Below are 25,729 nucleotides of genomic sequence, written 5' to 3' on the forward strand. Positions count from 1 at the left end.
AGAGAAGGCAAAATGCGGAGCTCAAGCATTTTAACATATAAATTGTTCTCTAGGGAAGTTTTGGACAAGTCAAGTAAGCAAGAGGCAAAGGAACCATCTCACCTTCTTTATTCATCCCCCCCCCCCCACCTCCTTGAGTTTATTTTCATAGTTCCCAGACTTCCAATTGTTTTCTGTCCCAAGGTAGGAAATCAGACACTTTTACCAAGGTAACTATGGGCTCAATAAAAATGCAGGCTATCAACTCTGGATTTATGGATAGTAAAGGATTCTATTAAGAGAGAAGTTTGAAATTAGGGTAAAAACAATGCCGGACCAGGGAAGATTTCAACTCTGCCTACAATTTAACAGCAAACCATCCATATAAGCTAAAAACACTGGGCTGGGAATAGAACGTCCACATCCAGAGGGTGAGCTCCACGAAGTTACTGACACCACTCGCTGGAAAGTGGCTCAGAAACCTTGGAGGAGTCCAGTCATCCCTGCAGCTCAGCAGAATTTTTTAGGGAAGGGGGTGCAGGGAACCTGACACCAGTGAAAAGAATCTTAAATAAGGAAATACCGTAACCAGAGAAAGTCCAAGGACCACTCTACAGAGAACATGGCTCCAAAAATACTCTGCTCTTCAGCTTGGAATGGTATCACTCAACTTCTAGAAGCTGGGGCTGTACCCCCATTCTAGGGGCATCTGACCATTCTAGGGGCAACTGACCAGGCTGAAAAAGAAGAGGGTCACCTGCTGTAGATGGAAAGGCTGACCGCGAAGGCCACCACAGTGAACGGTCCCTGCATCTGCAGAGAGACCGGACTGACCTGTGCGGTTCGAGGCCACAGATTCCGTCTGAGATGGAAGGCGCTGGGGCACTGGGGGCTCCAGTCCTGGTATGAGACTCTCAACAGCAACATCGGCCTTTTCTTTTGTAACAGAGCATTAAGAAAGGAGAACAGAGGGTAAGGGAAGAGGAGTCAAAAGGTTCTTTAGACAATTCTGTGGAGGCTTTCTTCTATGGGGCTCTCAAGTGCCAGTCTCGGGCAAGATGGGCAGCCCAAGAAGTTACTGTATGTCTGCTGTCTGGGCTTCCCTGACTGAGCATGCATGCGCAGGGTTAACTGATCTGATGAGTCCTGGCGAGTCTTTGTTTTTTACAGATAAATGCAGAACACGGGCCACCTAGCAGATTTCTTCCATGTCAGAAGACACAGGCTGAAAGGCACCATAATATCTTATGGTAATTTTGCTTTTCTTAAGGGATGAACCTGGGGGCAGACGTCCTCTGTGCCTCGCAAAGGCCACAAGTCCATCTCAAATCCCACTCCCTGCTGTAGCGGGGAGGTATTTCACGCTGTCTGACATCCCACAGCTGGAGGCCCCCCCCCTCTCTCGGCTCATGGCCTTTCTGAGTTTGAGGACTATGGGCCCCAGAGTACAGGGGACCTTGATATCTTGTACGTCTCGCCTGCCCTGCTGTAGGAGCACAGGGCAATAGCAGACTGAGTGGACCAAGCCCCTTGCCTGGATTCTACTTGTGGGGCTTCACCACTGGGCAAGTGTTTCCTGTCACCGCTGGGCTAGTGCTGCCCGTTACAGATACGTGGCACATACGGGGCCTTCTAAAGAAGAATCTGCTAAAGGTAAGGTCCCAGAATGAAACCAATTTCCTTCATGAAGCTTTTGTAACTAATGGTGAATTTTTTCCATTCCTCCTCATTCAAAAACAAGTCCCTCTAGACATCTCAGGCAAAGCAAACCTAACTGTGGTGTCCCGGGAAGGCAGAGAAAACTCTTCCTTTGGGGTGATAGCAAATAAGGCTAAAGGAGGCTTTGTGGCACTTTCCACTCCTCGGAAGGGCTATCCCCTGGGGATCTGCTAACCAGTTAGTGATCGTTCTTGAAACAGACACATGTATCATGCAGGACTGAAGAAACAGAGACGACGACTTTACCAATTACAGCATCGGAAGTGCTACCAAAAGGGTCTGTCATAGGCAAGAGGTCAGGGAGCAGGAGAGAAGTGTCAGGAGATTTGAGTCCCTCAATTAGTTTTTCTAGGTTGGGCAGAGAGGCAAAGAGAAAGCAAAAATGCAGTGAGATATTAAAGCAAGTTGATCATTTACCATTTTCTATACAAACACATTTTGGGGTCAAACTTTTATACCAATTCATCATAAAAACAAAGACTGTTAGTATCTTTTACTGTTAATTAAAAATAAGCTTCTAAAGTTCAAAATTTAAAAGTGATGATTTCCCCAGGTGAAGTAGTCACTTTGTAAGTCATTCAAGATACTGCCCTAAGTTTGTTTGTTTTAAAATTTGAGTTATAAGTATTTACCCAAAGGATACAAAGATACTGATTTGAAGGGATACATACACCTTTTATAGCAGCAACAGCCAAACTATGGAAAGAGCCCAAATGTCCATCAACTGATGAATGGATAAAGAAGATGTGGTCCATACATATGTATACAATAAAATATTACTCAGCCATCAAAAAGAATGAAATCTTGCTATTTGCAACACCATGGATGGACCTAGAGGGTATCATGCTAAGTGAAATAAGTCAGTCGGAGAAAGAAATACCATATGATTTCACTCATGAGGAATTTAAGATACAAAACAGATGAACATGGGGGGGAAAAAGAGAGAGAGAGACAGACCATAAAACAGACTCTTAACTATACAGAACAAACTTGAAGATCGCTAGAAGGGGGGAGGAGGGGAGGGGGGAGGGCGAAATGGGTGCTGGGTATTAAGGAGGACACTTGTTGTGATGAACACTGGGTGTTGTGTATAAGTGATGAATCCCTAAATTCTACACCTGAAACTAATATTAGACTGTATGTTAACTGGAATTTAAATAAAAAGTTGAAAAAAATTTGAGGTACAATGTACAATGAATAAAAGCCACCAATTTCAAGTGTACAATTTGCTGAGTTTTGATAAATGCACACATTCATGTAAGCACCACTGAAATGATGTGGCACATTTCCATTATCCCCAAAATTACCCTCGTACCTATTCTAGTCAGTGCCATCCTGTTACCCCCAGACCCTGGCAACAACTGATCTACTTTCTGTCCCTATAGTTTTGCCTTTTCTAGAATTTCCTATAAAGGGAACCATAGAGTAGGTACTCTCTTCTGTCTGATGTCTTTCATTTTTTTTTTTAAAGATTTTATTTATTTATTTAACAGAGATCACAAGTAGGCAGAGAGGCAGGCAGAGAGAGAGGGGGGAAGCAGGCTCCCTGCTGAGCAGAGAGCCCGATGAAGGGCTCGATCCTAGGACCCTGGGATCATGACCTGAGCCGAAGGCAGAGGCTTAACCCACTGAGCCACCCAGGCACCCCTGATGTCTTTCATTTAACATAATGCTTTTGAGATCCCTACCTGTCATGGCATAGTAGTGTGTTTGTTTTGTTGTTGTTTTTGTTTTGTTTTTTATTGTGTTATATTAGTTACCACATAATACATTAGTTTTTGATGTAGTGTTCCAACATTCATTGTTTACTTGTAACACCCAGTGCTCCATGCAATCCATGCCCTCCTTAATACCCATCATCAGGCTCACCCATTCCCTCATCCCCCTCCCGTCTAAAATCCTCTGTTTTTTGGAGTCCACAATCCCTCTCATAAATCATCTCCCCCTCCGATTCCCCCCCTTCACTTTTCCTTTTCTTCTCCTAATGTTCTCCATGCTATTATTCCTTATGCTCCACAAGTAAGTGAAACCATATGATAATTGACTTTCTCTGCTTGATTTCTTTCACTCAGCATAATCTCCTCCAGTCCTGTCCATGTTGATGCAAAAGTTGGGTAGTCATCCTTTCTGATGGCTGTGTAATATTTCACTGTATATATGGACCACATCTTCTTTATCCATCCGTCTGTTGAAGGCTATCTTGGCTCTTTCCACAGTTTGGCAATTGTGGACATTGCTGCAAAGTTTGTTCAGTTTTATTGCTGTGTAGTGTTTCAGTGTATGAATGTACCACATTTTGTTTAATCATTCACCACTTGATAAGACATTTGGTTGTTTCTAGTTTTTAGCTATTAAAATAAAGCTGCCATAAACATATGCATATAAGTCTTTATGCATTCATATCCCTTCCTGGGCTTAGTTTCGAAAAAAAAATTTTTGGACTTGCATTTAGAAATGCTGTGTAACTCAGCAAGTGAATCAAAATATGTCTAAGTTAACTTCAACAATCATTTATTGTCTGCCAACTGAGAGCCTGTGACAAGCTGGTACACTTATCATTCTATGGTCAAATCTCATGAAATGCACTTAAACCTGAAGACGGATTACTTCAGATGTCTTCTGGCTGGGAAACAAAAGGATAGAAGAAGCCACCGGATTTGTCACACCCAATAAGTTAATGTGTGGTAAGTGCACACATTAAGATTTCTTCATGATTTTTTCAGCCTTGATCCATCAACAAGTCTCTATTTATCTTCAACTTATTAAAGGTAGAGAGCATTACTTGAAACAAAATCCTGAATCACAGAATCTTACACAAAGAAGGGAATTAAGAGCTCAACCTCCTTTTACTTGTAAAGAGGTTGAGGCCACATAAACTCTTTAACTTGCCCTGTTAAAAGCCTGCCGACATCCTTTTTTCTATCACAGAAATAACATGCCATTAAGGTAAAACTAAAATGAAAATGTCTGAGAAAAGGAAGTGACTTAAAGTTCAAGTAGGTGTACATGACATTTTAATGAATCTGCATTCTTCTAGGCCATCAGGAATCAAGATAAATAAAGACAAAATTGGTATTTGTTGAGGGACTGAAACCAAATCATGGATTTTAATGTCTTGGCAAGATAATTTGCTTTGGTACAAGTAACACACTGCAGAAAAAGATTTTTATATGTGATATCAATTTACCATCTTTGGACGTGGATATCTTTGAGTTAAATGACAATCTGCTAACTTTCTCTCCTTTACACCTGGTATTTATATTGAAGAAAGGAAGAGAGAGGAAAAGAAGCTTCTCAACAGCAGGGGGGGAAAAACCCCAGAGTACTGACCAAATATCCAAGCGTAATCACATCAGCATTAATCTTGCATCATGCATAACATCTTATTAGCAGAAAAGATGTTTAAAAATGTGACAGTTTTTAGCATACAAGCAAAAAGAAGGTGGTCTTCTTGAAAAGTCTAATTCTTCATTATGCTGAACACTAGCTTCTGTTTTACACCGAAAAAGAGCTTCTTTCATGTGCAGGAAAGTAATTATTTGCTTCTTTCACTTTTAGCACTCGCACAATCACAATCTCAAAGCAATGGATAGAAAGTAACGACTCCCAAATTACCTGCTTATCTTTCAAACACTAGTTTACCTCGGTGATAAAGCTTGGGCTAGCCAAACGCGAGTCTGAATTCTAGCCTCTCCAGTCTGAATTCTAGCCTCTCCAGCGAGAGGTTGCGACCATGGGGTTGGTCCTCGAATTTCTGTCCTTACTTCCTCAACTGTACAACGGACATACCTCCTACCACGTTTCTGTACTGGTCTTTCAAGTATCATCTCTTCTGCTCCTTTCCCAATCCTCCCTGCCACATTGGGAACCGTCTGGACCACTCTGCACTTACTTTTCTTGCAGCCCTTACAAAGGACTATAGACAGGGAAGCTATCTTCTTAGTCTCTGCATCCCCAGTTCTCAGACTTTCCTCTCGTATCCCGCGTCACATCTCTGCTTCATTAGGGAGGTGGGGAGGAAGAGGGGGTCAACCAGAAAGTCAGGTACTTCAGTAAGAACTGAGTATTTTTATTAGCCATTAGCAAAAAGATAACATGAGGGGGGTAAAAAAAAAAAAGTACTTGTGTACATGTCCGTGCCTGCGTGCGTGCGTGTGGTGAGACAGACAGGGTGGGGATGGGGTAAGTTGCCCAATTTAGGGGGCTTATCTTCTGACCGAACCTCAAGTAACAGGTAATTCACACGGCTAGTCTGTATGGTCACTGCTGCTCGAGAATCCTCGAATACTGACACGTGGGAGGGAGGAGCAGGGACAGGGCAGGAGCAGATAGAGAACTAGGAGTGAGGGCACAGACGGAGTGTGCAATCCCACTCCGCCATACCTAGCGCTTTCGAGAGGACAGAAGACTCTCAGCGACTCAGTGTGGGTGTCCAGCAGCCATTCTAACTACGGTTATCACTTCCCTTTGTAGAGTTCAATGTCAAGCATTTTCATCCATTATTCACAAAAAGACCTGGGTTTGGGAATACGGATGGAGTTGAGAAGGATGGAGAAAGAGACTGTGTGCCTTGCCCAAAGTCACAGATGGAACATGGTAGAGCTCGGACTTGACTTCACAGTTTCCTCCACATGCTGCCTATAGGGTCTGCCTATGTTCGTCGACATGGGAGAACAGGTTTTCACAGAGCCATGGCCCCCTGCACAACGGCCAAATTAGCAAAGACATGTTGGCCCTAGGAGGAGCCTCAGATCTTACTCAATTAGCCTTCTCGATTACAGATGAAGGAATCAGTTCCAGAAAGGCAAAGCCACCTGCCTGAGAGCTTACAGCAGGTAAACCAGAGAGCTAATTAGGACTAGGACCCCAATCTTCTACATACTAGAGATTCAGTCTTCTGGTTGAACTAAGGCTTTGGTTGCTTTAGAAAGTGAAGGCTCTTAGAAGAAGTCACATCTCAAGGTATTACTGCTCATTTTTGATCACTTTTTTTTTTTTTAAAGATTTTATTTATTTATTTGTCAGAGAGAGAGAGGGAGAGAGAGCAAGCACAGGCAGACAGAATGGCAGGCAGAGGAAGAGGGAGAAGCAGGCTCCCTGATGAGCAAGGAGCCCGATGTGGGACTCGATCCCAGGACACTGGGATCATGACCTGAGCCGAAGGCAGCCGCCTAACCAACTGAGCCACCCAGGCATCCCTCATTTTTGATCACTTTAAGTGAAGAACCAGAGAACAGGGTGTAATGGGCTGCACAAGGAAGGCTACAGGAGGCTGAGAGTTTCTAAATCACGGCCGGCAGGCCTTCCATGTGCAGCACAGGCCGCCCTTGATATGACTCACGTTAGGAATTCTATCTGCTCTCTGAGAGTTACAGAAAGACGCTCTGAGAGACCACATGTCATGAAGGGGGTGGATGGGGACCAGCAGTGCCGAGAAGAGGGTGGTGAATTTAGGAACATGTGCAGGAAGTGTTTTTTAAGATCCCAAACTTCAAGTAAGTTCTCCCTGGGCATTTCACGATTTGTTGACATCTAATGAGGCCACAGATGCCTGGGATTAGAGTGAGAATGGGCAGAGTTTCAGATTTTACCCACGTGTCTTGGTATGAGATCAGGAAAGGCAGAATTCTTTGAACAAAGTGAAATGTGAGAGGAGGCAGCGTGGTCTGAGAGAAAGAAATCACCAGTCAGATGCCCAACTGACTGAGCCACCCTGGTGCCTCTTAGAATAATTTTTTAGAAAAGGAAAGAATGTAAACGAGCAGGATCTGAGTGGGTCCGCGCTGCCTTAGATGTTCATCAAGCATGAGGTGGTGGGGTTTTCCCCTTTTCCAAGGGGATGGCAGACATTGCAGCATCTGTTTCATAAATGGCTCTTCTTGGATTCATCATCATGATGGACTTTTACAAAATCTATATTTAATGGTAAATTTATATCTCTTCTTTTAGAATTGTCTGCTTCTGGGGCGCCTGGGTGGCTCAGTGGGTTAAGCCGCTGCCTTCGGCTCAGGTCATGATCTCAGGGTCCTGGGATCGAGTCCCACATCGGGCTCTCTGCTCAGCAAGAAGCCTGCTTCCCTCTCTCTCTCTCTCTGCCTGCCTCTCCGTCTACTTGTGATCTCTCTCTGTCAAATAAATAAATAAAATCTTTAAAAAAAAAAAAAAAAAAGAATTGTCTGCTTCTGTTTTCCTGTTAGTGGTATTTTCTTATCATATCCCTGTTACTAGACTCAGTTCTTTCTCAAGTCTCTAAGGTTCCCAAATAAAAACGAGTCTGGTTAGGAGCATGGAAAAACACTGAAATCACGGGGAGAGGACTGAGAAGGTGGACCCCTGGAGCAAAGTGGATGTGGAAGGAGTTAGCCTGGGCACTGGAGACTGAGAGTGCACTTAAAGGAGAGGAATGGAGCACTTAGGTGGCTCAGCTGGTTACGCATCTGCCTTTGGCTCAGGTCATGACCCCAGGGTCCTGGGATGGAGTCCTACATCAGGCTTGCTACTCAGCAGGGAGTCTGCTTCTCCCTCTGCCCGTCACCCCAGCTTATAATCTCTCTCTCAAAAATAAAAATAAATATAATCTTTTAAAAAAAATAAAGGAGGGCAGCTGGGTGGCTCAGTTGGTTACAGGTCTGCCTTTAGTTCAGGTCATGATCCTGGAGTCCTGGGATCAAGTCCCACATTGGGCTCCCTTCTCAGAGGGTTCTGCTTCTCCCTCTGCCCCTCACCCCACTCTAGTACTCTCTCTGTCTCTCAAATAAATTAATAAAATATTCTTAAAAATTAAAAAATAAAAATAAATTTTAAAAATAAAGGAGAAGATTGTTAGTACTTTGAAAAATTAAGAGGGGACTTGGAAAAAGGATCTTTTGAGCACCCCTCTCTCTCCTCTCAAGCATAAGTCAAATGGCACTGGGGACTAGGGAAGAGAGGAAGAGGTAGGAATTAGTCCATTCCAGAGTCTTCTCTTATGTTTCTCTCACAACTTATTGAAAATATGAATAGGCAAGAAGGTAATAAATCCTTTGTAAACCTGTCTAAGGTTAGATAATCAAAACTGCTTCCTGATTTGAGACTGGGATATACTGCAAGTTGTGAGTTTTCTCTCTTTCAAAATATCAAAAGAGAGGATAGGTATCTGCTTATTACATAGGTTAAGAAGGGGAAGGCTTCGCTCAAGGACCTTTCCAGACTTCATCAGGAATAAGACCAGGAGGAGTAGAGCAGCTTGGACTAACAAACATGGAAGAGCTTGATGCCAGCCCCATCAAAAGAGATGGTCTCGTTGCTACAGCTTTGCGGCTTTGGGAATTTACATCTTATCTGAAGTCTTGTGATGAGAGATGCTGTTTTTAAAATCTAGTCACTTTAAATAGTTCCTATCTTTAAGAAACCAGACACTAAACTGTCTGTAACATCTGCAAGCTGGAAGCCAAATCAACCACCATTCCCCATTCCAACTTCATTTCAGGGAACTGAATGCAGAAAGAGAAACTTTCCAGAGCAAAGACACAGAGGTGCTCAACCTTGGACTTTTCAATATCCCAAACCAGCAGCTGGAAGTGAGGAAGATGCCAGGCAAAGAGCTCTGGGAGGAAAGCCTATCTTGACAACAAACCAGTAAGAAAACACATCTTCTCTTGCCTACTTTCTAAGAGACGATGAAGTGCCATAAACCAGCAGGCACAGTTTTTAGAAGCTGTTGATTCTAGGAAGCAGCTCTCATGGGGCAACTAATGCATTCTTGCTTAGTCTTGTGGAACACTGATGTTGAGAAATCAGTGTTAAGGAGTTGCTCTGAAAATCTCTCCTTCAAACTCTTGTCCTCTGTTAGAGGAAAAGTAAAAAGATATAGTTGCTATGGAAAATAATACAGTGATTCTCCAATAAAAAAATAGAATTACCATAGGATCTAGCAATTCCATTTCTGGACATATAAACCCCCAAAATCTTGGATCTTGGAGAGACATTTGCACACCCATGCTGCTGAAGCATTATTCACAAGAGCCAAAATATGGAAGCAACCCACGTGGCCAACAGGTGAATGGATAAACAAAATGTGGCTATGTACATACAGTGGAATATTAGTCAGCCTTAAAAAGGAAGGCAATTCTGACACATGCTTCAACATGAATGAACCGTGAGGACATTAAGTTAAGTGAAATGAGCCAATGATAACATGACAGATACCATATGAGTCCACCTATGTGAGGGTATGCAGAGCAGTCAAATTCATAGAGACAGAGAGTAGAATGGGGACTGCCAAGGGCTGCAGGAAGGAGAGTTTTACTGTTTAACAGGTAGAGTTTCAGTTTTGCAAGATAAAAAAGTTTTGTGGATGGATGGTAATGGTTGCAAAAAAATAGTGTGAATGTACCAGTGCCACTTTAAAAATGGTAAATTTTATGTTATATATATTTTACCGTTTTAAAAAAAAAAACAACAAAAGATTAAATCGTTCAGCCAATGTTCAGGGAGAATTCCCCACTCTCTTCTACCATGTTTTAAATTTGGTACCACCTATAGTTTATCTGTTCTTTGACACAAATAGAAGGCAAAATAAATGAATACACATAGCACATGGGCATCAGTGAACTACTTGGCGACTCACCAGAGGCAGGCTTCATTTGGCAGCTCTGTGAGCACATAAATGCTCACAGCTGTGATTCCATATATATATATAATATATATATATATATATATATGAGAGATTTCCTAAGAAAATTTGTTTTGTGATGCTTTGGACAATAGAAATGCTCCTTTAAGAAAACCCAAACAAATTCAATTATTCAGTCCCCTTTACCCACAGTTTAATAATCATTATATCAAGAAAGTCTACTTCAATGGCTCTCAGTTGTGCAAAGGTCAAAGGTTCTAGAGCAAGTTTAATTTCTGTAAGAGGGAAATATCACTGCCTAAGACTTTATCGTAAGTAGGACTGTTCCACAGGGAATAAGGACCCAGAACCAAAGCTATTAGACCATTTCCTACCTTTATACTAACTTAAAGTTTACAAAGCAATTCCAAACACATGCTTTCATCTGAACATCACAGGCCACTCCATGGGATAGGGTTTGTTTTTTTTTTTAAGATTTTATTTATTTATTTGACAGAGATCACAAGTAGATGGAGAGGCAGGCAGAGAGAGAGAGAGAAGCAGGCTCCCTGCTGAGCAGAGAGCCCGAAGTGGGACTCAATCCCAGGACCCTGAGATCATGACCTGAGCTGAAGGCAGCAGCTTAACCCACTGAGCACCCAGGCGCCCAATGGGGTAGGTTTTAATGGCACCAATTTTGAGGGGAACACAGAGTTTAAGTGATTTGATCAAAATTTCCAAGCTACTATACAGGTAGAACGTAGGTCTTTTAAGTTCAAACCCATTTTTGTATTTCCCTAAACCTGAAATTTAGCTCTCCAGTCGAAGGCCTTGCTGATCTCCAGACAAGGAAACCTTTGCTGCTGGGTGCCCAATGGCCACAAAAAGGAGTGTATACAGCAGTACCTGTCACAGTAGCCCCGGGGCCTCACCTACCCCCACCCCCAAGAAGATGAGATATTACTTGATATACCCACCAGTCAGTATTCTTTGTAGGATCAAAGGAAATTATACGTGAGAACATTTTAAAAGCATAAACGAAAATGTTAAAATCATTAAAAGGCATATAGCTGTCAGGAGACTAAATTTTCATGACTCACAATCAGGAAGGTGGAGTGTGGAGGTAAGAATGTATGCAAAACGAACAAACAAATGGACCAAAGAGCCGGACTGGTCTCCACAGTGGGCTGGAGGTAGTGACAAACCGGGTACTTCAGTGGGGCAGGAGGTGGGTTGTGGGGCGGGGGGGAGACAAACTGGCCATTGTCCCAAAGACAATGCTGAGGTCTCAGAGACCCTAAACTCTCAGGCCTTTCTTCAGCCAGACATTTCAAGATGGCCAGGAAGCATGTAGGGCAATCCTATCTATATCCCATCCACATCCTTGGATAAAGAGGCTATGGAACTGAATGGTGTATAGGCTGAATGTTACAGTACATACAACAGTCAGACACAGTGGCAACACACCCGCTCAGTCCAAATTCTGGAGGGCTCCAGGAAGGGTTGGAGCTGAAGGATTTGCTAAGCCTAGCTACTACTTCCACTCTGGGGTTTGGCAGCCTCATGACACTGTGGGCTGTGCCTTCATTTACTCATCCTCAAAGAATGGTTGGGAGGCCTGGCTGGGAGTTGGCAGGGGCATGGAGGGAAGGCTATGGAGCCCGTTGTCTGGTATTTGGGAGCTGGGGACAGAAACGGAGAGCAATGGGGGCACTGTGAGCCTTTCAGTCTCACATTTTACTTTGCTCATTCATCCAATCTGCAAATATTTATTGAGTGCCAACTCTAAGTGTTCTTAGTACTGGCAAAGCAATGCTGGATCAGAGAGCAAGGTCCTTCCTTCAGGACACTGACATCCTGGTGGGAAAAGATAGAAAATGAACTAAGCACTTACAATGTCATAGTAAGTGCTTTGAAGAAAAAGGCCAGGAAGTGTGACTAAGAGTCCTGTAGGAACACAATGGGCCTGAGAAGATAGCATTTAAGCAGAGACCCAAATGTCAGATGACAAGAAGGAAAAGAGATAGAGGAAAGCTTCCCGGGCAGAGTTAACAGCATATGCAAAGGCCCTGAGTTGGGAACAAGCCTCACCTGCTGGAGGGAAGACTCAAGAAAAGAATACTATGAGCTCAGGTTAGAGGGGTAGCCAGAGAGCTAACCAGATTAGTTAGGGCCTTTCAGGTCATGATAAGAAGTCTGGATTTTATGCTCAGTGATATGAAAATTCACTGTGGCACAAAGGAGTGACATGTCTAATTTATGTTTTTTGATGAGTCTGGCCTGATAGATCATAAAGCAGGTAAGAAACCCCTGAAATTCTCTATTAGAATCTTCCATTTTAATACCTTTCCCATTAAAACCAAGAGGGACCATGGCTTAATTGTTATTGAAGTGTATACCAGTATCACTTTAACAGGAATCCCCAGAATGAGAGAAATATGGAGGATCAGGAGACAGGAAAGATGACAATAAGGGAGGGAGGATGGCAGCCATCTACCTCTGGTGCCTCCCAGGCTCATCTTCACAACTCTTCATAACTTATCCCTACAACTGGGAGCTGATATCCTGAGCCACCTGGCTTGTGTGCCCGGTTCCTCGTCCCTGATCTGAAGGGCACCTGTGAGAGCTGCAGAGGACAGCCACTTGCCTGTGGACCCTCATCTTCTGGCCTGTGCCAAGAGGCCACCCTTCCAGCTTCCACAGCTCTTGGGCTATCTGGGAAAGAGCATAGGCAAGAACCCTGAGGGGTGTCAGTTTGCAGCCTGTACCTTTCCAGTGTTCTGCTAAAAACTGGCTTGTCTAGGTCCTGCCAGGCATACCTGAACGATACATGAGAGAAAAGGGCCTCTCCTTGATTCCTTTCTTCTCCTTCCTTTAACTATCCAATGCTGAATCATTCCTCAGTGACCTTAGGTATTTCTGACTTACATCCAGGTCCAGCAAGCTGTAAAGTTACACAATACTACCAGATCGAGGCAAGTTTTTGCTTCCCCTAAGGACGGTCAACAAATTGCCTAAAGAAATAAAAACCGTCATGGTACCCTTGCTGCAGTCTGTCTTACTAAGTAGATGGTACAAGGATCACAATCACTTCCAATCTTGAGTCAGTCAAATACCTTTAACATTCTGGGAGAGAAGAAGAACCAAACAGATCCCATTAGTTTAAAACCAAGAATACGCAGGAGTAAGAATGTAAAAAAAAAAAAAAAAAAGAAAGAAAGAAAGAAAAAGAAAAACTATCAGGAACAAAATGGTGGCTAGATGCTTCTAGAGCATTGGATCTATTTGTTTTTTCAAAAGGACTGGTAGGGAAGAGAAAGGGTAGCTTCTGTGTCTCACATCACACTCCCTCACTCCACCCCCAAAAGGATGGGGAGGAGAGTAGGGAGAAAATCACTGGCATCCATGAACCCCGAAGAGAAAGCATCCAACCATTGTTTCAAAAGCTATTTCAATCAGAACACACTAACAATTTCTTACTTTTTTTTAGACTGCTCACTTAAAAATCAGTATATACGAGGCCTAAAGGCATATTCAAACTCATACAGTCCAAATCACTTCACTGATGAAGAGTCAAGCACAGAAGGTTTTCAGATAGTACAAGTACCAGGAAGGGAACCCGAGTCTCCTGACTCATGTTCCCATTAACTTTTATTTATAAAATAAAAGCACATTATAGGAAAACAGGAACTGCACAGGAAATCACCAGTAAACCAATCATCATACTAGCCACTATTAGCATTTTGTTCCTTCTATCACACGCTTATAGGTGTCCCTATATGTTATATGAATATATATATGAATATGTTATAATCATATTGGACTAATGTTCCCTCTAATACACAGGCTGTTTTCATAATCAAAAAATATTTAACAGCACCTATTACTAGGGCTTGGAATTCACGTCTTTTTTATGGAGTGTTTAAACAACTCTCATGAGATCCTGGGACATAAGAATCAAGCTGCTTAACCTCAGATCAGCTCTATTTACCTACCTGGTGCATCAGGTACTTGAAGAGGAATGAAAGGATCAGAAACATTTAGAAGTGGGAGGCTAGAATCCACAGTCTGCCCACCCTTCCTTTTTTCAGCTGGAGTTGGTTGGAGGGGAAGAAAGGATCAAGGAGAGAAAAAAAGAGAAAAGCAGAAAACATCAAGTAAATCTAGATGAATTTAGCATCTAGTAACCCAACAGCTCAAATTATAGAGTAAATCTGAACTCAAAGGCAGCGTAAAGAGGGATGAGTGACTATAATCCAGTGTAATGGCAAAATATGTGTAAGAGATACAACCCAGTCCCTGCAACATACTCAGAGATGCAATCAATGGTAACACTAGTTTACTCCTACACCTGAGTCCACTTCTTCCTTGTGTGGAAGCCTGCAGTGATCTCTTCCAGAATTCCTATAGTAACTATTGTCTGTATCACACACTATGGCATGTAAACAAACACTGTCTGCTCTGTAATCGAACACAGACGTATAGGTGCTTCAGTGTGTCCTCTACCATCCTGGGGTCACTGTATCACCAAATGTCTATTACAGCTCCAGGCAGACAGACACAGACAGAAACAGAAATAGGAGTCTTGTCTGTTGCAAGGTTAGACAATCCCTAACTTCTGGACTACATCTAACATCAAAGACACTCATTCTATACTTGGCAAACTTGCTGATGTACAGAGATCTAAACACCCTGTGGGATATCAGGGCTTGAAGGGGTCTTAGGATTTTCTAGCACAGTTTTCCCATTTTACGGAGAAGAAAATGAAGCCCAGAAGTTAAGAGGCTAGCCAGAGGTCTGCCACCAAACCTGAGGTCAGAACCCAGGCTTGCTGGTTTTCTAGTTCTATTCTTTACATTGTATTTTAATACTCATTTGTTCTTTAGTTGAAATCTCATTTTACCTTCTATAGATTTTTTTAAAACTTTTTATTTTTAAATAATTATGAGATCACAGCAATCTGCTCTACATAGAGTCCTGGGAACCTTTGACCAGCTTCCCTCCATGGTGAGATCTTTTCCCCCTACAGGACAGTATCGCTGACACTGTTACAATACTGTTAACTAGACTATCCAGTTTTCAGAGGCACTCACGTGTGCGTGTGTGTGTGTGTGTGTGTGTGTGTGTGTGTGTGTGTGTGTGTGTGTGTAGTTCTTTGCAATCAGATCCTATGTATAGGTTAGCACAAGCACCACCATGACGATGACACAGAATTGTTCCATCAAACCAAAGAACCCCCCTGTTGTTCTCCTTTATAATCATACCTACTCCTTACTCCAGTCCCTACTCCCTTAGAATCCACTAATTTGTTCTCAATCTCTACAATTTTGTCATTTTGAGAAGGTTATTTATTGAAGTGGGTTTTTAATGAAGCTTCTTTAAAGATAGATGGAGGAAGAGAAGGGTAAAATCACTGCTCTTAAAATCTCTAAAATATTTTTCAAACGAGACACAATGAAATACATTAAAAGAAAAAGAAAGAAACATAAAACTGGATATATTCATTTTTACAGAAATATATACAGAAATAAAATTACGGACATAAATATTGTAAAATGTCGGCAATGTTTTCCTCTCTGACTGGGTGGGATTGTGAGTTCTCTTATCTTGTTTCTTTGGGTTTTTAGTCATTTTTCCAAAATTACACAAAAGAATGTGTCTAACAGAAAAATATTTAAAATAAAGAGGTACAATGTCAAGTTTTAAATGTCTATTCCAACATATGGACATAGTTCATCAACATTTTTGCAGCTTTTACCATAAAAATGTTTAAAATAACCCTTCTGTCATCCTCTGTGACTCACTACCACATTTCCTGTTTATTTCCTTCCTTGGTTGATCAGAAGGTTTAAAATCAGTGAACAGTCTGAGCTTGATTAGAAAACTCCTAGAAAATGAAGCTGTCCTATACTTCATACAAATGAGGACATATTAATTTCTGGGATTTGGATGTGATTTTCTTTCATTTATAAAAAATAAAAGTGTTGCACACACAAAAGTTTATACCACAAACAAGAAAGAAGGAAAAATACCAAATGTCTGTTTAAAAAAAGGCTGGATAAGATGAAAAAAATCTGAAGATGTTTTATAATGTTCAAAAAAGTGTCATGTCACTGATTTACAAAGATTCTTGGGATGTGGTATGACTACAGCTTCTGAGCTGGGCTGCTCAGGTACAACTCTCTATTCTGTCATTCTCCAGTTGTGACCTCGGCAGGTCACTTAACCTCTCAAGGGCTGTTTTTTGGTTTTTGGTCGTGTTTTTTTCTTGTTTTGTTTTTTTTTAAGATTTTTTAATTTATTTGAGAGAGAGGGAGAGAAAGAGCACAAGAGTGAGCACAAGGTGGGGAGGGGCAGAGGGAGAAGCGGATTCCCTGCCGAGCAGGGAGCTGGATGTGGGGGATGTGGGCTCCATCCTAGCATCCTGAGGTCATGACCTGAGCCAAAGGCAGACCCTTAACCAACTGAGCACCCAGACACCCCCTGAGGGCTGTTTTAAGGACCACCTGAGATAATGCATAAAAAAGCACTTAACCAGTGGGTTAATATTATTAGCATGTAGCAAGAGCTCAGTGTATGTTCACTGTTACTACTGTCATAACTCTACTCAAGCATGAAGGGGGAGAAAAGGCTGAAACAAAAATAAAAACTGTTTTAAGAAGAGTTACAGGGGCATGTGGACAGCGCAGTCACTTGAGTGTTGGACTCCTGGTTTCCACTTGACGTTAGCCAAAAGGCTGAGAAGCGATGGACTCCTGGTTTCCTTTCAGGTCCTGGTCTTAGGTTCATGGGATCGAGCCCTGTATCAGGCTCTGTGCTCAGTGTGGAGTCTGCTTAAGGTGCTCTCTTTCTTTCTCTCCCTCTGCCCCTCCTCCTCCCACTCTTTCTCTAAAATAAATAAATAGGGTGCCTGGGTGGCTCAGTGGGTTTAAAGCCTCTGCCTTCGGCTCAGGTCATGATCCCAGGGTCCTGGGATCGAGCCCCACATCAGGCTCACTGCTCAGCAGGGAGCCTGCTTCCCCACCTCTCTGCCTGCCTCTCTGCCTACCTGTGATCTCTGTCTGTCAAATAAATAAATTAAATAAATAAATAAATCCTAAAAAAAACCATATAGACAAACAACAAAACACATGATAAGTAGGAAGTATAAGTACTGAAACTGGGAATGTATGGAAAATGTGTAGGGACCTCTGTTGTTAACACTGGCGAATCCAATTAATTAAATTAATAACAGTGAGATTATCATATCAAGATTTATATCATATGAAGACTTATAGGATATGATTAAAATTTCAGGTTTTTTCTGGTAAGGGAAACACAAACCTATTAGAAAGCACTCCTAATCAACAGTGTAATCCTCAAAGGTCAGGGCAGGGTGGGCAATGAAAGAGAGAAGCAAAGTGAATACTGAAGTTATCTGTGGACAAAACTTCTAAGCAGATTATAATGAGCCTCTCTCCCACTCTCATGCTGATTGAAAATCACTGTTATAGTAGCAGAAAAACTCTAAATACTTTCAGTACATTTTTAAGAAGAAATTTTTAAAATTTTACTGTGTTCCTCTTAATATTGACAAAGCAATTTAGAAATATGCACCAAAAGCCTTAGAAGACACATATCTTTTGATTTAACAAATAATCTAGAGGTTACCTTAAAGAAACTATAAAGGATATCATATAATGACAGCCAAAGTTCCAATAAGAAATAAACTTATGATGTTAGAAAAAGTACTAGCATATCTAAGGAAGGCAGGAAGAAAAAATATATAAGGTTATAATCAGAAATTAATAAAATTAAAAAGATCAATTTTGGAAGCATATCAAATTCCTATCTACAAGGATTATTTATACTCAAAACCTCATATCGGTTGCTGAGGGAATTTTAACAGGAAAACACTGAAACCAAATTAATGTTTAAAAAAAGAGGTTACTTAGATACATTATGACAAATCCATATGAAGCCATTTAATGCAGATCTTTTATAATTTATCTTTTAAGAGCTTTTTTTTTTTTTTAAAGATTTTATTTATTTATTTGACAGAGAGAGATCACAAGCAGACGGAGAGGCAGGCAGAGAGAGAGAGAGAGAGAGAGGGAAGCAGGCTCCCTGCTGAGCAGAGAGCCCGATGCGGGACTCGATCCCAGGACCCTGAAATCATGACCTGAGCCGAAGGCAGCGGCTTAACCCACTGAGCCACCCAGGCGCCCCTAAGAGCTTCTTTAATGACGTGGAAATGAGCCGGACTTAGTAAGCAAGCAAATTTGGTTTTAAAATAGGACTATAAAGATGTACGTTAAGGTCTTAAGCTGAGTCCAAAAATTATGTACAAAATCGTGGTCATTTATTTTCATGGGGAAGAAGATCTGTAAACTTTCATTATGTTCATGAAGATATATGTGACCCTAAAAAGGTTAAATGTTACTAACAGACACCAAATGGTACTCCTGTGCTACTTCTTAATTGTGAGATTACGGGGATTTTAACTTCCTTCTCTACACTTTTCTATAAATTGCTAACCTTTAGTGTACCTGAGGGGCTCAGTCCGTTAAATTACTAACTTTTGTGTAATAAATATGTACAATTTTCTCTCATTTTTAAGAAATTTTAGTTGAAATATAGTTGACTACGTGTCATTTTTATTAATAAAGGAGAAAATTAGTTTTTTACTATTACTTCTTTAATTTAAAAAAAGGTCTAATTTAAAAAGATATCTCCCTCTCCCTGTAAACACACACACACACACACACTCACACACACACAGAAACAGCTCAGAAAAATCTTGGGTAGAGGCTAGAACATCTAATTAGAATTCTTCAAGCCGTTCCAAAGATCTAAGCAATTATAAGAGATTAGCAGTGATGTTCTTAAATTCAGAAATATTTGCTTAAAGTATGTGTATGAATCAGAGAGAATAAATCCTGTATATTATTGACACGTCATTCTGTCATTTTGATTCAGAATGATTCTAGGTATTTCTTTTTCCCTACCTTTTATGTTGGAAATCTTCTGAATAAGAGAAAATATACGTTAGCACCAAGATCTGGGGCTCACTGGTGTGCCACAGCTATCTGTGGGACGGAAACTATGGAGGCAACAACTGTGAGCTCCGTGTTTCAGGTATTGGCTATACTAACCGGTTCCAGCAGAAAACGAGGGAGTGGCAAAAGCATCACCTTGAGTCGGTTGAAAGCCTGGGATCAAACTCTCAGCAGAGCCTCCAAGCTTCTCAGGATGTTTGCCTGGAGGGACAAAACACCACCGAGTTCATTCCAGCAGAACCCCATGATGCACACACACAGGCAGGAGGTGGAGGACACCTTCTGAACTGACTTCTCGACTGGACTCCTTTTACTGCCTCAAGGCAATACCTCAGCCATTCACAGGCCCTTGTCTAATCACTGCAGTAACTGAGACAACAGCTGAGAAAAGGAAAGAAGTTTTAAGAATCAAAGACGGCACATGGGTTTTGCAAGATGGAAGGACTTCCGGAGACTGGGTGTCCAACGATGTGTGTGTAGTTAACACTACTGAACTGTTCACTTGACAATGGTTCAAAAGTTCATATTTATGTTATGTTTATTTATCATAATTTTAAAAAGTATTTTATTTATTTATCTGAGAGAGAGAGAGAGAGAGAGAGAGAATGAGTGGGGGAGGGTGGGCAGAGGGAGAGGGAGAACCATGCTCCCAGCTCAGTAGGAACCCAACATGGGGCTTGATCCCAGGACCCAGGGATCATGACCTGAGCATAAGACAGATGCTTAACCCACTAAGCTACCCAGGCATCCCTGTATATTTGTCATAATTAATTTTTTTTCCAAATAAATGAATAAAAAAAGCAACAAAAGAGATGGCTAGAGCTAACGCCCAAAAGCTCAAGGACATTACTCAGGCAGAATGCCTCTAGTCCTTACTTGGAATCTATTTGTTTTTATAAAATACTACTGAGCTTGCCAATCTGTTTTCCATGTTGGAAACAGTTGAGGAGAGCACATGAGAAGGGGGCGCAGGGGAAACAGCAGGAGATGTGACAAGGGATAGGCACAGTGGCAGCAGTTTAACATGACAAAGAGAGACCAGAAATTAGGGAAAATAGACATAAGAACTTTAAAACCTGGGAGTGTCTAAGTGCAAAAATACTAGCGTTTTCAATACCCACAAAGGTATTTCTGTTTATTCTAGAACAATAAGTGGCATACATAATTTGAATGAAATAATTTGACAGTGAGATAGTTGTCTGTCAGAGTTAAATCCTATATCCTATCTTTTGTTTAAAACAATAAGTAATATAAATTTTTAAAAGATATCTATGAAATAAAGTTAAAAGAGATGAACATAAGTTAAAAGAGTCAAGTTAAAAAAGATATGGTCGAAGTTCATATCATTCACTCAGTTCTGATCATTCCTTTACCCTGTGTTCTTGTCTAATGACTAGGTATTCTTTTTGAAGAATTTTCCCAGGGCGTGCTGTTGTTTTCCAAAGTGTGCATGTGTGTCTGCGTATACAAGTCCCACCTTCCAAAACAGACTGTGGGGGGGGTTTGTTTTTTGTTTTGTTTTGTTTTGTTTTAAGAAGGCTCCACACCCAGTGTGGCGTCCAGTGCAGGGCTTGAACTCATGACCCTGAGATCAAGACCTGAACTGAGATCAAGAGTTGGACACTTAACCTACCAGCGCTCCTCGACTCTGGGTTTTTGAGAGTAGAAATGGTATCTTCTATTTGATCACCTCTTCACAGTCCATCAACAGTACTACAGAACTCTGACCACAGTCAAAGATTCTAAGTTCATGTGAGGGCACACTCTCTCCTGCGTAAGCAGTTACAGGCTTCTGGGACAATAAACACACACAGGACAAGAAAACCAACACACTCCTCCAAGGAACGACCATGCTTGTCAGTATCATCCTGGTTTATGCCACCAAATCTTTCCTAAAAGTGTCCCACTCTCCTTACCACCACCCACAACAGGCCAGGAGTTCCTATGGATGAAAAGATGTCAGTACTCTGGTAAACATTCAAAGCAGTTTTCACTTAAACTTCAGATCAAGACTTTGAGGGGAGGAAAGACCTAACCCTACATTTTCAAACACATACTCCTCTAAAGTCAGGGTTTAAGAATCACAGAAGGGCACCCATTGCTCACCTTCCCCCAGCTTGGCAAAGTCCTTGTTTAGCAGTTCCTCAGCTGTGAGTTTGGAGAAATTGTCATCATCAAAGGGATTCCACGTAGAACCTTCTGAAGCATTATAAACGTTTTGCTGGGAGGTCCGAGGAGAGCCTGATGGAGTGGTGGTTGCAGACCTATGTAGGTTCCCACCCCCACGAAATGAAAAGAGTTGACAAAGGGTTAATCTACTTTCTCTTTGTTTTGAGATCAAATTGTTTTCTGAGTCAAACCATTCTTCTCTGCAATAGTTTTCTGAAAGGGCTTTCCATGGCAACTGGACAGTTTCCACAGATAACTTTTATCACCGTGTGAAATAAATGTCTCCCTTTACTTCATGATCCACTGTCTCCCACTACTTCTTTAACCTCTTGCTTATATTTTTGGTCTCCTCTGCCAGTCCTTTCACAATCCAGAATCCCAAAGTGACCTGTTCCGAGGCTTGTGCCTCCTGTGGCCTCCGCCATAACAGCCACAATGACTGCCCCCAGGCTGGCTGGGACTGAAGCCTTTTCAGGCTGCCTCCCATCTGTCAGGAGGATCTAGCACACAGAGAATGAAGGGCTGCCGTGAGCAATCACCATCAAAGTTAAGGAGAAATAAAGACAGTTAGCAATATCTTGTGTTTCTGGGTATCATTGCCTAATTTTCTTCTAAAGTCTCTCTTGATGCCATTTGCATTTAACTAACGACTTCAAGAGTTTTACTTTAGAGTCCATGGTTCCAAGAAAGCTGAGGGTCCAAAACTGCATTCACCTAGCAAGCACTCATTGCAATCCACTTTACTTCAGGCACAGAGCCCGTCACTAGATTTACAATGGTTAAGACATGGTCCTCGTCTTGGAGGAATCTGCAGGCTAGGTCAGCTGGATATACAAATAAATAATGATAATATAATGGGATACATCTCCAAAAAGGTTCAGATAATTTATATATGACACCCAAGGGGTCAGAGAAAAGGGAACCTCTGACATCGATTTTGATGAATAAATAAGCATTTCCTAGGTGGACAAGGAGAGCGGTAGTTCAGGGAGAGGGCACAGGATGAACAATGTGGCCACAAAGACAGAGAATGACACGTCCACCAATGTGATGTAACAGTCTTTGGTCTGTTAACCAATGAGTTCAGATATTATCCCACTGGCAATGGGGAGCCAAGGAAAGATCTTTATCATGGAGAGGGTTGGTCAGACTAAGATTTTAAAAAATACTCTGTGGAACATGGAATGGATGAGAGAATGGAAACAGTAAATCAAGTAAGAAATTATTTCTGAAGATCAGTATGGTCTATGTACTACAGGCAAATTCAGTTTCTGAATGAACACAGACACAGACGTACCTTTACATATATATAACTGTGCTCCTCTACATACAGATGCAGGGAATTACATAGCAGTGGCCCACAACAGCCCTAGCCCACACAAGTGAAAAAGAGAAAGGGGAAGCACCACATACTTGGACTTATTGAGGCTGGCTTCAGCTGCAGCTGCCTGGAGCAGCTGGGTGGATTTGCTGGCAGGGACCCCAAAGACGGCACTGTGGGTCACGTCACTGAGAATCCGCCTGTGCCCAGCACGCTGGGTTTTGGGGGATGAGGGAGGAGTGAGAGATCCGAGTTTCTGCCCCTGGACGGTCGGAGGTGGGGTTGTTTGAACCTTTGGCTGTTGTCTTACTGGGGCTTGAATCTGCTGGAAAAAAAAGAAATGGCAAGTGTTTCAAAAAGAAGGGAAAGGAAAAACAAACAGACAAGCATAATAAAAAATGACACATGACAGCTAACACGGGACTCAAGTGGCTGAATTTACCAAGAGCACCAAGAAAGAAAAAAAGCAGTTTTGGACAATCTGAGCTCTAGCTGTGGGACTGACGGCATGGTGTTTATCTGATGCTCAGACATAAATTTCCATCTTCATCAGCAATCCTCTACAGAGCAGCCATACACAATACAGCCCAGAGCATAAGGCTGCAGAAGCTAGTCCTCATCCCCCAAACCAAGAATGTATCCTACAGGACCACTTTCCGCTTCTGGGGTCATGTAGGAGCTCATTCAGAATGCCTCCAAAGAGCATGCTTTAAGCAATCTACCACCACAGTCAGATGCCAATGAAGGCACAGCTCCAGCTAAAACACATTTGAGCTGAATAATTTCTGCCAAGAGATCCCTGACTCTGACAGAGCTCAGACTACTGGTTAGGAATAAGTTAGAATTCCATTGTGATTCATAAATGGTAGTGTTTTTGTTTTGCTTTGTTTTGTTTTGTTATTAAGGCTCTTTATTTCACTATTAAGGTGGGTCTACAAGATTTTCTTTCTGTGGCTCCCCTGAGAAAATGTACAGGATTGGAGCAAAGGGATTAACTTGTTCCCACCTTTAGTTTGAAAATGGCACGGAAGAACAAGGTAGAGAATATAGTAAGAAATAAGAAAAGCCCTTGATGACAATTGATCTAGTAACACAAGGACTCTTCAGAAGGCAGAACAAACTGTCACCACAGAAAAACAAATAGGAACATCTTGTGGCCATGTGGTTAGACCTCAAGCATCTGATACAATCTACAAAGTGCTACGTCAAGAAGATGAACAAAAAATAGCACTAAGAAGGCCACCTAATGCTTTAACTCTGTCAGTCCAGAGACAAAATGATTCAGAATATTAAAGGACTCAGGTATTAAACTATCCCTTCCCTCCAGTCCCTTGTTTCAGACTAAGATGTCCCTCCATGCTGCAGCTCAGCCCTCACATTCAGTGCCTTCGTAGGTAATCCTGAGAGAGAAGGGAAACCAGAGGGGCCAGCTACTTGGGTCAGGATGCTGACAGCCTGAGATTTTGTCCCCATATTGACGCAGACTCTGAATTAGACTGAGGCAGGTTTATATGCACGTATGAGTACACGTATGAATGACACAGAACAAGCCTCTAACATCAGTCAGGTTAAGGTCAGAGGGAAAAGCAGCTGACACATCTCTGAGGGAGAAGCAGTCTGTTCTGGGAAGACCAGAGCTCCGGCTCCACAACTTCCAGTGGCCCAGGGCTGTACCTACAACAGCCGACCTAGAACCAGTACCCACAGAGACCACCATGGCTTTAAGGACAGAACAAGATTAGCTAATTTCCTCGAGTCTAAGACAGTCATTGCTTTGAGAAGGATATACTTCACTGCTGAGTTCCTTTATTTTGAAGAGTCCAGACTACTTGGACAACATTTCCCTTCTTCTTACCTATCCCCATAGGCAGCATAGTGAAGAGCAGACACTTCAGGAGGACACCTTACGCTATCACAGCTATCTACTAATACAAAACCACTCCAATCCGTTCAGCTACTCCTCACAACAGCTCCATCAGGCAGACAGTTTTATTTCCATTTCAAATCTAAGAATACGAGAGACAAAGGGACCTTAGCACAGATTCCAACTCCCTCATTTCAGAGGAGCTGAGACCAAGGCCCCCTGAGGTTAATTAAGGGCTCGCTCACGGTCATAGAGTCAACTGGGGACAGAATCCACGTCTCCTGATTACTGCTCAGGACTCTCTTTTCTTCACCATCTATGTCTCCTCCAAAGATGGGATTAGGAAGGGGAAGGGGGAAACAGACAAAGCATAGTGGAGAGAGAATCAAAGTAGACTCAGATGTCTGTCTTGCTAGAGATTGTTTTAAAGAACAAAAATATGTAATTATAAAAGGAGTACACTCAGGTCCAGGAATGCAACAATATACACAAAAGGGGGGAGGGAACCACCCAGACTTCCATCCCACTATCCTAATACAACTGTTTTTATCTTTTTGGAATCTTCTATTTAAGTCCCTTTTCAAGTACATACTTTTCCCATAATTTCAATATTATCTCATGACCGTTTCACACTGTTGTACAGATGCTATAACCATGATTTGTAACGGCTGCACAGTTGGCTTCTTGAACAATTAGGTTACTTTGATTCTTTTGGCTGTTACTAATAAGTCTATAATAAACATTATGGCATATTACCATTTTCCTTTTGTAGATTACTGCTTTAGGATGGCTGCAGAGTATTCTCTCTCTTTTTTTTTTTAAAGATTTTATTTATTTGACACACACAGAGAGAGAGAGAGAGAGAGACAGCAAGAGAGGGAATACAAGCTGGGGAAGCGGGAGAGGGAGAAGCAGGTTTCCCGCCAAGCAGGGAGCTGGATGAGGGGCTCGATCCCAGGACGCTGAGATCATGACCTGAGCTGAAGGCAGACATTTAACTGACTGAGCCACCCAGGTGCACCCAGAGTATTCTTTTTTTTTTTTTT

At 42.0% G+C, this 25,729-nt stretch overlaps 1 protein-coding gene across 1 annotated transcript in view; it reads right to left on the reverse strand.

Moving 5' to 3' along the window:
• Nucleotides 1-25,729, reverse strand: part of LOC111147984 (AP2 associated kinase 1) — a 158,950-nt gene that overhangs the window by 3,860 nt on the left and 129,361 nt on the right. Inside the window, exons 14-19 of the mRNA XM_022504321.1 lie at nucleotides 22,912-23,144; nucleotides 21,436-21,593; nucleotides 19,426-19,530; nucleotides 14,287-14,382; nucleotides 1,945-2,046; nucleotides 814-915 (exon numbers count right to left, since the gene is read on the reverse strand). Of these exons, the coding sequence (XP_022360029.1) occupies nucleotides 814-915; nucleotides 1,945-2,046; nucleotides 14,287-14,382; nucleotides 19,426-19,530; nucleotides 21,436-21,593; nucleotides 22,912-23,144 (796 nt within the window). The remainder of the gene's footprint in view (nucleotides 1-813; nucleotides 916-1,944; nucleotides 2,047-14,286; nucleotides 14,383-19,425; nucleotides 19,531-21,435; nucleotides 21,594-22,911; nucleotides 23,145-25,729) is intronic.

This window comes from Enhydra lutris, unplaced genomic scaffold (assembly GCF_002288905.1).
Source record: "Enhydra lutris kenyoni isolate GAN:26980312 unplaced genomic scaffold, ASM228890v2 scaffoldscaffold18, whole genome shotgun sequence".
Taxonomy (NCBI): domain Eukaryota; kingdom Metazoa; phylum Chordata; class Mammalia; order Carnivora; family Mustelidae; genus Enhydra; species Enhydra lutris.